The sequence below is a fragment of the Myzus persicae genome, unplaced genomic scaffold, assembly GCF_001856785.1.
Source record: "Myzus persicae strain clone G006 unplaced genomic scaffold, MPER_G0061.0, whole genome shotgun sequence".
NCBI lineage: Eukaryota > Metazoa > Arthropoda > Insecta > Hemiptera > Aphididae > Myzus > Myzus persicae.
Window position 1 is genome coordinate 183,251 of NW_019104178.1, and position 17,207 is coordinate 200,457.

Sequence of the window (17,207 nt, forward strand, 5' to 3'; positions counted from 1 at the left end):
TCTACATTCTACGATGTAACAAGATATACATATATAAAAAATGTTAGTATCTAAAAAATATAAGGACAAAATAGTCATCATTAAAATTTAATTAAATATGAGAAAAAAAATTTGGTTAATTTATTAAAACATTCAAAATATGTTGGCTAACGATATCCGGGAATTTATATATAGGTATCTCATTACATTTTATTATTTAGGTACATAATTGGTATCTATATTTGTATACAATTTTAATTATATTATAATGTATGACTGTGACTTTGAATTTTTTTTTATTTATCACACCATATACCTATATACAAATATTTTTATTTACTTTCAAAATATATGATATTGCTATTACTTGTTACATTTACATTTTTAGCTATAAAAAACATTCAGCGTGCTGCGAATCGTTCGATGGTCAATTCAAATATGATATGGCAACATTGAACGTAAATTCGTTCTCAACAGTATACGTTTTCGAGGTAAGCGGTTACTATTTTTTTGTGAATTTTAAGTGTTATAGACCGAAAAGGTTAAACGTTCTCAATAGTTTGATAGCCAAATATATTTCACTGAGGTCCTTATTGTGTATGATAGTCCTCCGTCTCGCCAGTCGCCGAGCACGACAGTAACAACGCACCAACACTACAGGCTATGGCAACGGAATTCTCATCGCACACACTGCGTCGGCGGTGTTAAATAACAAAACATTATGTCCCCTCGGCACAATTTGCTTACAAATCATCACACCTATGTTAGTGAGACTTACATGCTAAAATATATGTATTATACGTATATTATTATATTGTGTCTCTATTACACATGTTTTAAAATATAATATAATTAGTCTTGTTAAGTATTCGAACACGTCTTGTATTTAAATACTTTTAAAATACTTTTTGATGGGTGTACTTTTAATATGTACTGTACAAACTTTATTATTGTATTTTATTCCAGTACAATAATGACTTTTTTCTTTTTACCATTTCATTTCAATTACCGATATTTTTGTTTCTTAAAAAAAGTTTATTTTGCTAAATCATTTTTATGATTTAATCAAATACGCAGATATTACAATAAATGTAAGACACTGTGTATACTACCAATCTGAAGTTGAACTTGGTAATATTTATGAATAAGGTATTTTTAAGGTATTTTTAATAAACAAAAAAAATTTACTTGTAAGGTATATTTTGAATACTTTTAAAATCTATATTTTGGATAGGTAATCAACAAGACAAAATATAAAATTTATGACTGTCTATTAAAGTTATAGTAAACAAATATTTAAATGGTCACAGGTTTTGAGTTATGTTTCTAACTTTTATTGTATAACTCTATGTTAGTTATATGTTATTTGTCTCATTTTATCACCATCATTACCCCAGTATTATAAACTAATACTATGATATTGTAGCAAAACCACTAGACGACTGCTTTATGCCATCATATATAAAAAATAAAACGCTTGTTCACAACATAAATTCAAGGACAATCATTAAACAAATTACTTTATATTATCAACTTTTATTTTTCGTATTAATATTTTCAAAATAATGAATATTGTTATGCACCTAGGTATGTAGATGAAAATTATTTGACTTCGCACTCTTGATTCAGGTGTTTTATTTATTCATTTTTTTTTATCTGCAAAAAAACATCAGATCAATCACTACATTTTTTATAAACTGGGCCAAACACGGAAGTGAATAAAATACTAGAAATGTGGTAATTGCGCAGTACAATAGTCAAGTATATTATCAATATAAATAAAGTTGTAATACAAGTATCAATTTGAAAAAAAAGCTTTGATATTTTCATTTGATTTTTGGTAGGTATGAGTGCTGTACAAGGTGTAATAATTATTTTATAGACTTGTTTCTTGGGTACTGTATTTTTATTTGAATTCAAAAATAGTTTTAAAAAAAAAAAAGATTATTTTAAGATTGTATTAAAACATACGCATTTAGTTATTGTTTTACATTATTTACCTTTTTCTGTCAAAATAGTTATAACTAAAATAGGTTAAAACTAAAAACTAATACCTACTTAGTTAAAAAAAATTATTTTATTTGAACTTTATCTTTTATAATTAAACTATACAAATTATTTAGACCTATCTTGGAAACCATAACAAATACTTTATAACATTATACGGTATAACTTATTGTTCATAAAATAATTATTAAAAACATGTAAATATGTAGTTATAAAGGTATTATAAATAATATTTATATAATACACATACACTCACACAAACACATTAACACATACACGCACATCAGTGAGACAAATCAGTGTATTTAATATTACTTTATTACTTACCTTCCAGTTACAGAAATAATATGTGTATTTTTCAAGGTGATGATAGGTCATTGAATTTTCAGAAGAAAATTGTTCAGAGTTCATATTACTATAATTATAATTAAATATAATATTATTATAAATATTGCTGAGTAGTATTTTAATCGAGGTAAAACAAATTAAAATTAAAATACAATATATTGAAATTATTTTTAATTAATCAGAAACACAAATCCTTATGTAAGAGTAGTTCTAGTATCTAGTGCTTATCAGCTATCCCGTTTCCTATAATATCAATCATTTCAAATTTTGGAACGTAAGGTTTAATGCATGTTGTAGTTAATATCATTAAATAGGTAGGGCAGTGTCGTAGTTATTACAATTTTTTTCTCAAACAAATTAAATATAATTAGGTATAGAAAGTAATATCTCAAACAAATCGTGTTAACAAATATTCTGATTAATTTTGTTAAGATCCTGAAAATCTAGAACTTTCAAAGTGTCTTAATTGTATTTTTTTTTTTTTTATAGTAATTATAGTGAAATAATTTATTTTAGTGCCAATAAAATATAATTTAAAAACATGCAAGTTAAGGATAAACACAATCATGTAAAATCTCAATATTAATTATTTATACCTAATGAATAAACTTTTAAACCTTTAATTACCATACCCTTGGTTCTGAGACAGTGAAACGTATCAACCATAGGTGATGTTGACAAATTGTTCATAAATATACATGATTGTATTTGATTTAAGTACGGATGTTGTATCCATCCACAATAGTCAACGTATAATGTAGCTGTAATTTCAATATCTCATCATATAAACGACTGAGCGAACAATGTTTCGAGATGATGAAGGTATTAATCAATAATTGTGAAAATTATGATGGCATTTTTACAATAAAAATGAAATGTATCGATATAGGATAAGATGCCTACAGTCTCTAAATAATCACTTGTTTAAATATCACGTGAAATAATAGTAATAATAAGTATTAGTAATAATAATTCTTGAGATTAACAAATGAATCTGTCATTAAAACTTGAATGAAACGATTTACTCTTCATTCGTCGATATTTGAATGCTATAATATTATGTACAATTAAACGAATTGTTAATACCTCATTCAATTCCAGGTCTTAGTCGGGGGGAGGGAGGACTATTGAGATTCGTGATAAAGGATTATAAATCTGAAATTATAATTGAAATATTAAAATGAATTGACGTCGAAAATCCGAAGTGGAGACGGATTAACGACGTTGTCAAGTGCAGTGATGTTTTACTGTAAGACGTGCGTATATGATTGTTTAAATATCTCAACGCATGATGATAACAAACCATAATAATTATAATATTATGAAAATTAATAATTTTAAGGAAATTAATAATTAAACATCGTTCGGCTCATCAGTCTTTGTTCATCGTTATATATATATTTTTTTTCTAGTCTCCTGGTGTTGACTTAATCATTATGATGTCGCGCGAGTACATAAATACATCGTATGATTCCAAGTGAATAATTTTGCGGTAGTCTGATGTCTGTAATTGGTTTTAGATTATATATTGTATTTATTAATACACTGACGACGCGTAGTATTTTTTATTCATTCTTGTCTGCGTTATTATCTCAATAAAAATAAAATATTATTGTTTTTCGCAGAAACGATACAATTTTGAGAAATATAAAAATAAACTTCACGTTAAAAATGTCTAGTATTTTGACAAAGAGACTTTTTTTTCGTTAAAATGAGATTGAAAACTCGATGACATTTTCTTCAAGTATAAAATACATTATATTAGTATACATAAATATTAAGTTCACAGTATATTTTTAATCGAGTGAATCAATAAAGATTGTACTGTATAAATATATTCGTAAATATAATAGAAGTGCTCGATTGGAAAAAATGAAAGAAGTTTGAGGCTTGGACTTGAAAACAATTTGCGTCTCATTATATGATTGAACATGTCGTAACTTGTCTGTGTGTTAGGAGCGGAGCAACCATCAACCTTCACACAAATAATTAGAATATTACATTGTGAGTATTTCAGGGGCCACTTCTTATAGGTAATTACAATAAATAATCTTGAACACTATAATTCATTCATTTTAAAAATATTTTTAATTAATCAAATGTAGGTACACCAATAGTAATTTATATATTTTTTTAAAATTACAATTCAATTTTATTCCTTAGTATTTAAGCAGTATCATAACAATATTAAGCTGTAAGGTAAATCGAATTGAATTTAAATAGTATATTCAATACAAAAATTTTACAAAATAAAAATTACAAAAATAATGTTATGTGAACAAATATTTTGTAAACAAATACCGTTTCATCTTCCATCTCCAATGCAAAATATAATTAATACAGGATGCTCAGAGTGCTCTATAGTACTTTATATTATTTTTAAACATCAATTAAGTTATATTCCCTTAGATGTTATAGAATATATGTTATATTCATAATAATAATAAGTTGTTAAATGTATTGATTTGAATTTCAAAATCATATTCAATAAAATTTTGCGAAATACTAATTACAAAAAATAATGTTTTTAAAAATATTTTGTAAAAAATAACAAAACCATCCTCCAGTTTTAATACAAATATAGGGTATAGTATAGGGTGGTGCTCAAAGAAAAATTTTTTTTTTTTAATAGTAGAGGATCTCACCCCTCTCACCATAATTCAAGCACTGATATAGTCATTAGGACGAAAACATATAACGTAAGTAGGTACAATTATTAATATTCTACAATCGTCTCTGGAGTTTGACCAAAAAAATATTATGATGTATATGACGATTCCTAACAAATATAAGTTTTCAAAGTAATTTTAATAAATGTACTTCTCAAACGCACGTGTAGTAGCTGTTGGGTTGTTTGAAAATGTTTTTTTCTTATATTTATTTAAAATTATGTAATATATTTAATAGGGTTTGGGTCGGTGCTTACGTGTTGAACCATTTGTATTCATATAAGCTCTCAGAAATCGTACAGCCAACAGCTATAAATACTTATAACTGCATCATGGATGAGCGTATAATATAAATGGACTCAAAAGAAGTTAAGAAAGGTACAAACTACACATTTTTTTTAGTCACATACTATTGTACAGTTTCTATTTAACCCTTTCAGACCCCAGGCACATTACAATGTGCATACAATTGAATAATTAATATAAAATTACTGATAAGAGTTAAGTTGATTAAAATTATTGTATCATATGTTAGAACACGTGATATTTTCGATTTCAGTGTAATCACAAGTTTGTTTACCTTTTAACACGGTGAGATTCTATAAAATATCAAGAAAAATAAGATGTCTTTGGATTTTTTTTTTTTTTTTTTAATTTTTATTTATCTAACGTTCCTTGATAACCTCAAAATTACCGTGACACAATATTAATACAAATAAATAGCACATGAATAAGTTTACCTCTTATCAAATGATTAGTATCTATAACCGTTCTCACGATATTAGGCGCTGAACTATGCACATTACAATGTGCAATGGGATTAGACCATAGAGTAATATTATTACTATATGGATTAGGCGAATGAATTTGATACAATATTATATTATCAGATGTCCGTTATTGCATTGCATAGAGTAATATTACTCTATGTTACATTGAATTTTTATCAATTTTTATTTAGCTGTTGTCAGTTAACACGAATTAAAATATTTGTAGATCGTATATTTTATAAGTAGGCGTTTTTTTGTATTTTTTAGTTAAAATGTTGATTTAATTTTTTTAATTATTAATTATTAATGTTTATTGTTACACAAATAAGATTTGTTTATGTTCATTTTTTAAGTTTGGTAAAATTGTTTTAATATTGTTATCAATAAAATGTTTTTTATCAATAATATAGTTTTTTTTTTAAATAACTTATTACTATGTGTGCACAAGAAGACAATACATGTCTTTGTTTCATAAATTAACGAAATTTTATAGTTCTTGAAACAATAAGTTTATCACCTAAATCCCGTTGCACATTATAATGTGCATAGTGTTTTATGCTACAAATTCCAATGTACATTGTAATGTGCATTCAAGTATCTCCATATTGGCCCAATGGACATTATAATGTGCATAGTTGTATTTTTGGTCCAGATGGTCAGAATCTCTTCAAACTTGAAAAGAACCTTAATTAAGTATCTTTAATAACATATATAAATCACTAATTTTTTTTTCTCTACTACAATTAATTCGGGTCTGAAAGGGTTAAAAAATAATGAAGGATTGACTTATACTTCTAAGCATATAGGTTACATAAAAACGTATCTTATTAATACACCGAAAAAAAACTAAACACTGTACAAAACCTATAGAGTCTGTATCGGATAAACTTATAAAACGAAAAATAAATCAATTCACAAAAAAAAAAAAAACACTATTTCTAAAAATTAAACACAAAAATATTAGTCGACTTCGAGTTTTCTAAATGAGCCTTCAACTCCAGCCAGCATGTTCACCTTAACGCAGGGTTTCTTTGTCCTTCTGTTCTCATCACAATTGACCGCATTTTGAGACAGGTACCAGTCCCTGTGTTTTATCAATTCTTCTTGCCAATCAACTGTAATTTAAAAAAAAAAATAACAATAATAAAATCAGTATAGATAGCTGGAGCTTGACACAAACGTATATAATACATAAGATGTTCAATATCAGTTACCTATAATGACCAAATACCTCCCCCCACTAAAATTATTATATTTTCAACGGAAAAAATTGAAATGCTTTTAAATATCAACACGAAATGTTTTCTATGTCCGTTTTGTTTTGTTTTGTTTTTTTTTTTTGTTGGATGACCAGTCCAAAAATATTTTCGGCTTAATGTTATTATGAGATACAACGATTACACGTTTGAGAAAGATTTGAGTGCTTTACTGTAAAATATATTTTATGATTGACGTATGATGTTATTTTTCTTAACGGCGTTCAGGCATATTATTTGAAATCTAAATAAACCGCCGATTGTGATAATGTCATGCGCACGAATCGACGGCACGTTTCATAATAATAACGACGTGGTTAAAAAACTCGATGGCGCTATACCATTCATATATATATAATAATTGTCTATGTATATAACAATGTATAGCTATATAGTACCTATGTACAAATGATATTGTTGTTGGGCTACATCGAAACGAGTAAAATAATATTATCATTGCGGTGGATGCAATACAATATTATTGTTTTAACAAACAGGTATCCAAATATTTCGAAGCTTACAAACTGCAACACGCGTTGTTTTATAGACGTGACCGTAAAAAGTTTACACACCGGCAGCGAAACAAATAATAATAATATATAGGAAGTGTATGAAGCGCATAATATAATAATATTATGGCGTCACGCGTGGACATAAAAATTGTAAATATACTTTCATCCACCACGTAGTTCCTAGTTCCTACCTACCAGTATACATCGTTTGGTGGATTTAAATCCAAAGGACGTTTTTACACTTTTCTGAAAACCAACGTTGAACAGTATAAATAATAATAATATTTTTGTACGTATCACATTATAAAATATGTTAGCATCACCACCTTCGGTAATAGTCTGATTGCGTGAAATACAATGAAATATTATTATACCAAACTCCTAAATTAAAGGAATATTACTAATATATTGACTATGGTTGGTTGTAAATGGCGGAAAAAGTTTTCAAACCGACCGATTTGTAGAAATTAAACGTAGAAAAACGTCAATCGACAAGTAGCAATATCAACTAGTATTTAAGTGCACATGTTCCAAAATCGAGGAACGACGCATAAATTGTTGTCCAACAAAAACTAAATCGATTTAAACCGTCAGTTTTTCAGTGGCGATCGTACTAGATACAGAAAAGAAAAATATTTCTGACTCGATCACAACTGATTCGAAGACGTGAAAAAAAATATGATTTAAAATATCCGAGACCGTTTACTTAATAGTTTTAGTGATCAGGTAATAATAATCAGTTTATGAGCGAAAAACAAATATTTAGTGTCGTTAAAAAAAATTAGTACTATTATATTCTAGTTACGAGGGCGTAAAAGATTGACAATCACGTCCATGGCGTAGTATGATGTATGCAAATGTAAAATTGCATGGATTTTTTTCTCTGCAGGCGGGTAAATTGTATTTTTCCTTTATCTTTTATTGTTTTCATTGATCTAGCTAGTGGACTCCGTTTGTGTTGTAATCTATCTTGTATCTATAGTATCAGACTTGAACTTGCAGTGCCGCATCCATGGACTAACAGAGTTCGACTTCAAATAATAATATACATTTCTGCCAAGTGTGTCTCATCCACTAGTAATATATATGATAATGTACACTCTAGAGTCTAGATAGTATTATAGACATTTTCATACATTATTATAAACACTATCACGCCCGTCTGAATTATTCTGTACATTTCGGATAAATCATAGTATGATAAGTAGTTAATGATAATACGGCATGCGTCGGTCTTGAGCTCACAATTCGCTCGACCTCAGAATACTGTTATTATTATTATCAATTCGGCCTCGCCGTAGATAATATACAATTATTATATAGGTAGTAATTAATATTCGGATAACACGGACGGTGTGTTGGTTACGGTTTTTTTTTTTTTGAGGAGAACTCGGAAAAAACTATATGGTCTCGCGTGAGTGTATAATGATATGTAAATTCACCAGTAGGTGCATATTATTATTATTATTATTATTATCGTTCCGCGTCGTGAAATTTACAAATAGGGCCTTGATCGTGTAGGCGACCGACAAGATATTATCGATATCATGGATATAGAAATTGTATAATTTCGTATAATTTTAGACTTAATTCGATAAAAATTGTTTGTACCGTTGTTATAGTACGTATCATATTTGCTGGTATTTGTTGTTAAAGTGCATTTCGATAATTGGTAATTATAGTAAATAAAAAGATTTCCTGTGTACACTATCATTATATCCACTGCGTATATAGAATAATAATTATTCAGCGGGTACCTACTAATTATTATGATACACACGTTGTAAAATCATATATGTGAAGTATGGTTTTGGCATTCACAGTTTTATAGTCAACACAAAATAATAATATAATCAGTTAGGTACAGACGAAAACGTTTCCGTCCCGGCACCACGTATCACCGTCTACCATCGTATCCGTGTTCTCGACGACGCCTTTTAATAAGTGGATAAAATATATTATTATTTCATGGACATATTAAATGAATGATATTATCATTTTTGTGATTAAGAATACCGATATGTAAAGTAATCAAATAATATTATAATCCGATGGGAAACAATCAATCCGTGATACTGATCAAGACACTTGGACCATAAGATGAAATAAATATGACAACTACTTTTTGTACAACAGTACTTTTAACAAAGTAAAATGTACAAGAATTAAAATTGATGAAAAAATGTGCTTATAAAGTTATGAGCATTGTAATAGCGTGTGACGTGTGTTCTACCTACGTAAGAAAATACGGGTGGTAAAATAATAACATTTTGATAAAATTATGACTAGCCATGTCAGAATGAGTGAAAAATTCCAGAATCGGCGTTTGATGGTCGTTGATATAGATATTATACGTTCGTCACATCATTAAATTTGTGAACGATAACAAAAAACAGGTATTACAACACTTCGGTAAAGGTAAAAAAGGGCGGGTGGTTTTTATGGCGAGTGAAGAGTTTTAGACTTAAGTTGGTCTGGTTGGTATTAGTCACCAACCACCGTCGTCTCGTCACCAGTGCATCGGAATCCGGTTTTTCAGTTATGTAATAAACTAGTATAATATTATTATTATTGTTGTTGTTGTAAAGGAATAACGAACGCAATATTATTATATTCAAGGAAATACAAAAACCCGGATGATATATAATATAAAATACGCGATAGCAAGTTCCATTATTTATATCGTTATTCGTTCACAAATAGCGAACCACAATAATATTGTTAGGTATTAGACACCTACGTCATTCCGGTTAAACGACAATATTATTGTGTTCAAGATACACGTGTCGTTATATTTTTTACTAAAGCGCCCAGATGCTAATGTAATTTTTTCCTCAAAAATATCCTTTACAAGAATAATGATCCTCTTATCCTGTGGAATCAACTAAATTTGATTATTTTTTTTTTATATTGATACATATGTATCATATAGCATATTCTGTAGCCCGCATTGAACTCCACTTTTAAATATTTTTATGTGAAACTTCATCATATAGGTATCTACAAAAAAAGACAATTTTAACATTTTTTTGCCATTATTTGAAATAAAATACAATTTCAGATTACAATGCGGGCAATAGAAATCTTTTGTTTTCAGATAAAAAACAAATAGTTTTCAAAATCCCCGTAACTGTACATGAGCTCTGAACGTTTTTACCGTGAAGTTATCTTAGTTAATATAATACACTGTACCGACCCCCTTCCAATTCCCTGATGCGACAAATTTTAGTTATTAGTGAAAAGGTATTATAATTTACTAATGTGACAACTAAAAAGTGTCAATTCATCGAAAACCAGTAGATCGACAACTCAGACATCATATACGTCCAAATCATATTATCTAATAGCCAACTCATCGTGTTATATTTACACATCAGCCTCGGTGATAAACGGTCTTAAATATTAATATCGACGCGCGCAGAGGCGTTACCGATGATCGTTTGAGTGCAAAATATAACCAGACACAATAAAAAATAATTCATATGGTTATTTTTGTTTACAGTCATTAGTTTTGTCACTTTAAGGTCCAGTCGTTTCGTCGCGCAGTCACGAATACTACTACTGTATATAGTAGTGCAACACTAATAATTAATATCGCAGTTGTAAATAATAATAATAACTATGAGCATAATAATATACACACAATATTATTGTTGATGTTTCGGCCAAACTTTCAATTTTTTATTTTGACTATACGGAAGGTTAATAATAAACATATTATAGTCTTACGGTACAGTGTAATATTCTCGTCGCGTAAACAAAACGATATGGACGGAACTTTTTGACGGTCAGATCCTTCTGTAGACACGCGTAACGCAGCTTAGCTTATAGATAAAATGATAATAATATAGTAGCTGAATGACAGCAGCATTATTATATTATGCTTGAAAACAAGGGTGACGACGTATTTTGCAGACTCGAACCAAATCTGGAACTATTTGCGATCATATACCATGTTGTTTATACCACGACGGTAATACTAATACGTACGTCGTAGGTAAGTCTTAACATAATTTCTAAACCGACGACGCAGTGACGCACAATTGCAACGCGATACGTATCAACCGACAATAATATTGTATATCATACCGTTGTTGGTGTACAAAATATCAACGAGACAACTCAGCGACAGTATTATAACGATATCAAATAAATAACAAAAATAAAAATACTTTTAACGATTATGTGGTGAGGTTAAAGTTTTCTTTTTTTTATTATTATTGGTTCGGAGAAAATCGGTTTGTCAACGTTTATAGTCGGTAATATCACAACGTTAAAGTATAGCATTATAATATCTCAGTATAGTAACTCACACACATTGTAATAATTTATTATATTATTATTTTTACTATGTACAATATTATGTACCCTTTGAGAGATCTGAAAACCTATTGGAAAATTAGAAATTATTAAAATACAAGGGCCGTACCTACTGTTATTGGTTCTATAATTTTTTTTAATAACTATTCCGTTGTTATTATGATAGATAATATAATGGGGAGAGACTCACCGATAAGTTCTTCGCTAGTTTTCGGGAAAGTACCAGCGTAGTCCAAAGGCAGAATGTCGGGTGTGATGTGCTTCTTCATGTCTTCAAGACTGCTGTGGATTTTAATCTAGAACGGGAAGGACGAGAAAAAACAGCGTTATTATCGGGATCGTCCTTATTGTAAATAATATTTCGTTTCGAAACACGAGTAGGACGTCTAACACTAAAAGTAACTCACCCTGTTGGCGATTTTCTTTTTCAAAACACCCAGCACCATGTTGACCATCGTTTGAGCGTAGCTGGGCATGTTGATAATGTGAATTTCTTGAATTCGCAACGGATAGGCCGTCTGAAATCACAATTTTAAACTCATATTAAAACTTCGTTACAAATGTTTATCCTAATGAACATATCAAGTATTCTTTGTCTCAGGGCGACATTTTGTTTACACGACAATAATATATATAGGTAGGTTAACCTAACCTAACCCATCTATACTATATTATAATGCTAAACATGAATATCATAACACTCGTAAGTTTGTTGATTCAAAAAAGTTTGATTGTTTTTGACACTGACATTGCGGATGCAAACTACAATATTATTCAAATCAAATATTGGAAACAGTGTTTTGGCTTTATTCACATGCAGACACGCACTTAAGACGCATATAATTACGTTACATTCTGCATGTCTTGTGGGTCAATATTATATGGTTTTCACAAGCCCTAGACCACCCACCCTTCAAAGTTAAGTTAGGTTTTAAAACGATTAGTTTATAATTTTGTTTACAAATTAAAAACGATCCAAAGAATTTTGACATGTCAAAATACACATTTGGCCGTTGGCCAGTTTTCAACTGGTTTTGTAGTAATACGTCATCGGGCCCTGAGATTATTATTAATTAGTTAAAATTATAATTAACAACTATAATAGGTAACTAATAACCAAAGCAATTTGTTTGATTGATATTTGATAGGATTTGCAGTAGAATAATTTGTTTATATAAATTGTACGTGGGTCATCATAAGTTCACAAACATTCTTATTTCTGGTAGAAATATTTTTTTTCCTAAAAAAACCACAAACTTAACACCATATAATTCCGGTTCGTCATAATCATTATAATTTTAGACAGATATAATATTACATCTGGTGTTAATATTTTATTTATATGTTTGTAAATACACTGACATGAATCATATACAACTATTATTATTATTATATTGAAAACCGGTAAAACGATACGCTGAGGAATAAACCACCAAACGACTTATTATTTAAATAATTGCCGCTTTGTTATATATTAAGATTATTTGCTCTAACCAGTTAGCGACCTTGACAATGAAATCGAATGATTCCGGTGTAGGAATCGCGACTATCGTTAAGAACGTAGGAAACCGAACTAACTAGTTTCGTGATTCGAACCATAAATTTAACACACCAGAAACAAAACGCTTCGGCTTGCGGCAGTCATGATGGAATTCCGCCAAGTTTATACTGTCCACAAATGCCTACAAAAATCGTACTCGAAGAATGTGCCTACGACGATAAATCGCATTTAAAATAAAATAAAAAATATTCCTGCAATACCACTTTTTACGTGTATATTGTTCTACAAGAATACCAGCTGGTACACCGCAGCAGCCGGTTTGTCCGGACTCGTGGGTGTACCTATAATAGATGTTTACGAACGTCTGCGTATAAATTAAATCGGAAAACATTAGTACCTACAGGTTTTATAGGTAGGTACTCTTATTGTATATGCAGACTTAACATCCAATGCGATTCGACGATCGGCGTTTTTGATTATTATTTTGTGTTCTTATAAAAACACGAATTACGATTTGGTTATCATAATAATTATTCTATCCAGAAACTCAAAAAACAAAACCATTATCTCTTTACGCGTTGTTTGGCAATTATTTCTCTATTTGCCCCCAGCCCTCCGCCCATTGGTAATAATATTATTTCTTTAGCTCGAGTGATGTTTATTCGAATCCATAACATTACGTGTATTATTTTATAAATAGAATAGGTATACTCACTGTTGCGCAGTAAACGAACTTCTTCATATGCGGTAACATAGAGGTCAGATGAGCCATGGTGATGTCTTTCAAGTCGAAGATGAATATTTCCTTTTTGAACATATCCAATTTGGAAAGCCTGATGTCGATAGACATAAAGTTTACCTTTACGTAGTCTGCGAATTCGAAATTATCCACTTCTTGGTTTCTGATACGGCTGAGAGAGACTCTGTAGCCTTCTGGTGTCAATTTCGGTAAAGGAATAAAAAGCCTAAACATTGAAAAGAAAAATTGGTTTCAATGTACATATTTGTATTTATGCAGAGAATTCAATTTTAAATGACATCACGAATTTGATCGTTGTTTCTTTACAGCTAACTGAGCTAACGATTTGATATAACCTATCATTTAACATAATACATGCAGTAGTATTATTACCGTGTAAATAATATGGCTACTAAAATTAATGATGTACCTTGGACCTATATAATTTAAGTACCATACAGTTATACAAATGTACAATCATCTATTATAAATAGTTATAATTATAATATATTACTATACAATGACGCCAAAAATCAATGAAAAATGTTATACTGTAGGCAATTATTATTACCTACGACCTACTGTTAAATATTTGAATAGTAATTATACAAATAGTGAGTAATTATAAATTGAAAAAACATTAGATTTGAATAATATATTCTTATGACTCTGAAAATCCACCAGTACCTAATTTTCTTTACAAGTAAAAAATTATGATTTCTAACATGCAAGTAATTCGAAGTATGAGCATGGAATAAACTTATCATCTAAGAAAATTATAGGTATTAGAAACTGTTGTAAATAATGGTCACTAATAATGTGTGTATATTTAATAATATATAAAATATGTAGGTACTTACGATGTTTTCATCGATCGCAAGAGTGCGGGTGCAGTAGGATCTCTGTCACCGAAGAATTCTGGAACCATTGACTTTAATGTGTAATATTGATCCAAAGACTCTTTGGTCCTCTCCATACTGTTTTTGCAAAGAATTAAAAATAAACGAATTCTTCGTTCATCGCCTACAAAAAATAACAAAGACGTTTTTAATCCTTACTAGTATAACAATAATAATAGAAAAATGCAGTGGTTTTTTTTTAATAAATCTAATTTGTCGGCAAAACGAACTATTGTGAGTTGGAACTGTAATTTCGAATTAATTACGTGACAACTTAAAAAATCAATTTCACGTGTTTTTTTTTTATATAATATATACATATTTTATATTATAAACGCATTATAAAGAGTACTAAACTAAACCGACGATTAAAAGATATCAACAAGTTTATAAATACCAGTACATTATCATGTACACAACTATAGAATAAACTAATGATAATAGTATGAGATTAAAAAAATGCATTGCAAGACGAGGTTTTTCATTATGTTATTATTTGTATTGACCCATAACGTATTCTAAATAATGTTACGACCTATAATAAATTTAAAAAAAAAAATTCTAAAACTTTTGACAATTTATGAGTATTATGACATTTATTTTTTACGACTACATACATTTTTATTATACGAAAATATTAATTCATTATTGTATCATAATATTTTTGTTATATTGTCTCACTGTTGAATTAATTATCTAGCTTCGTTTAACCCTTTGTAACCGTCACCAAATCGTAAATAAATAAATATTATTTAGCGGGTACCTAATGTATATTATAGTGGTGACTACATATAAAAACGTTATATTATTATAAATTACCGTCAGGGTTGGGGAGATGGGGCTGTTTACGCATCCATTCCACGATGGTCTGCACGTCTGCGTCGAGCTTCTCCTCGGTTATGCCCAGGTCCTGGTAAATCTCCTTCAACTTTTCCGGCGTGGGTAACATTAAGGTTTTCGTGGCCATTTCTGCTGCTGCTCGGTGAACGCCGGCCGGAATCGATGACTACACTTAGATCACCCTCGGTACGGTTTCGGACGAGATCTGCGTGCCGGTGACGGGATTGATGTCGAGATTTGATATAAATGTCGGGACTTAATACGATATTATTACAGTATTATTGTCGTCGGGACACGACTCTTCGATGGTCACCGTCGTCGCAGTCGTCGCCGTCGCCGTATCGATAACGACTTGTACTCGGCCAGCGTCCGGCGAGGTTCATATATATATAACGACGCGGGTACAACAAGCGGTCCTCGCCCCCACCCGATCGCGGTCGTCGTGGAAAATAACCCACCACCGCGCATACCCCACCACCCGCATCGTAGGTGGAAGCAGTTGTGACGCACAGTGCGGTCTTCGTTGTTTTTGCCAAGCCGCCGCTGTCTCGACTTATCCCGAGCCACGGTAATTTACGACACAAAGGTCTGGAAATTTCTATAGAATTTATTAATTTTTTTTTTTTTTTTTACTACGATACCAGAATAACGACTACGACTTTATACGTATCCTTGGGAGCTTATACCACGCGTTCCGATAATATCGCGCAAACGGGTTGACTACACCGCAAACGAACAACCCGACCTGACGTCATCGGGGCGGACCAGTGACTCCGGAACCCCTACGGGACCTGAAAATGTTTATGGTGTATGACGTAGTCTTAGAGTATCGTCAGCAGTGCGCATTATATATGGTCAAATATTAAGTAGGTATAACACGTTATAAAATTATAATATTATAATATTTTATGCTCATGACGTAACTACCAGGCTGGTCTGTATCTGCTTTAAAATATAGCTAAATACTGATACTAATTTTTTTTGGCTAGGGCAGTAAAATTTAATAAAATGAGGAAATATTTATTATTTTATTCGCTTACTTCAAATAATATAGTAAGTTCATGCATGATATTTTTTTTATGTTTTATAATTATTAATTAAAAACCTCAACACATAGTCGATTGGGCAAACATACTATTACAATATTAATATATATATTATGTATAATATATTGATTATTTCAATACGAATCAGAAAAAAACAAATTAAAAAAATTAAATTAAATATTTTTAAGATTTGTTTTTACATTTGAATGGTAATAATTATGAATTTGTTGGTAATTGAAATTAATTTAGAGATGAATTAGAGAAGATTAGGGTTAATCGGTATTTCGGGTGGAAGTTTGGAAGATGAAATTATTTCTAGTG

The 17,207-nt window shown here is 29.9% G+C and overlaps 1 protein-coding gene across 1 annotated transcript; it reads right to left on the bottom strand.

The window, feature by feature from the left end:
- Positions 1-6,536: 6,536 nt before the first annotated feature.
- LOC111039645 (alpha-tocopherol transfer protein-like) lies at positions 6,537-16,195 on the bottom strand. Its single transcript, XM_022323241.1, has 6 exons — positions 15,820-16,195; positions 14,962-15,124; positions 14,078-14,327; positions 12,269-12,379; positions 12,052-12,157; positions 6,537-6,888 (listed from the first exon to the last, which is right to left on the bottom strand). Exons 1-6 carry the CDS (start codon positions 15,965-15,967, stop codon positions 6,734-6,736), a joined length of 933 nt encoding a protein of 310 aa, XP_022178933.1. The 5' UTR covers positions 15,968-16,195; the 3' UTR covers positions 6,537-6,733.
- Positions 16,196-17,207: the final 1,012 nt, after the last annotated feature.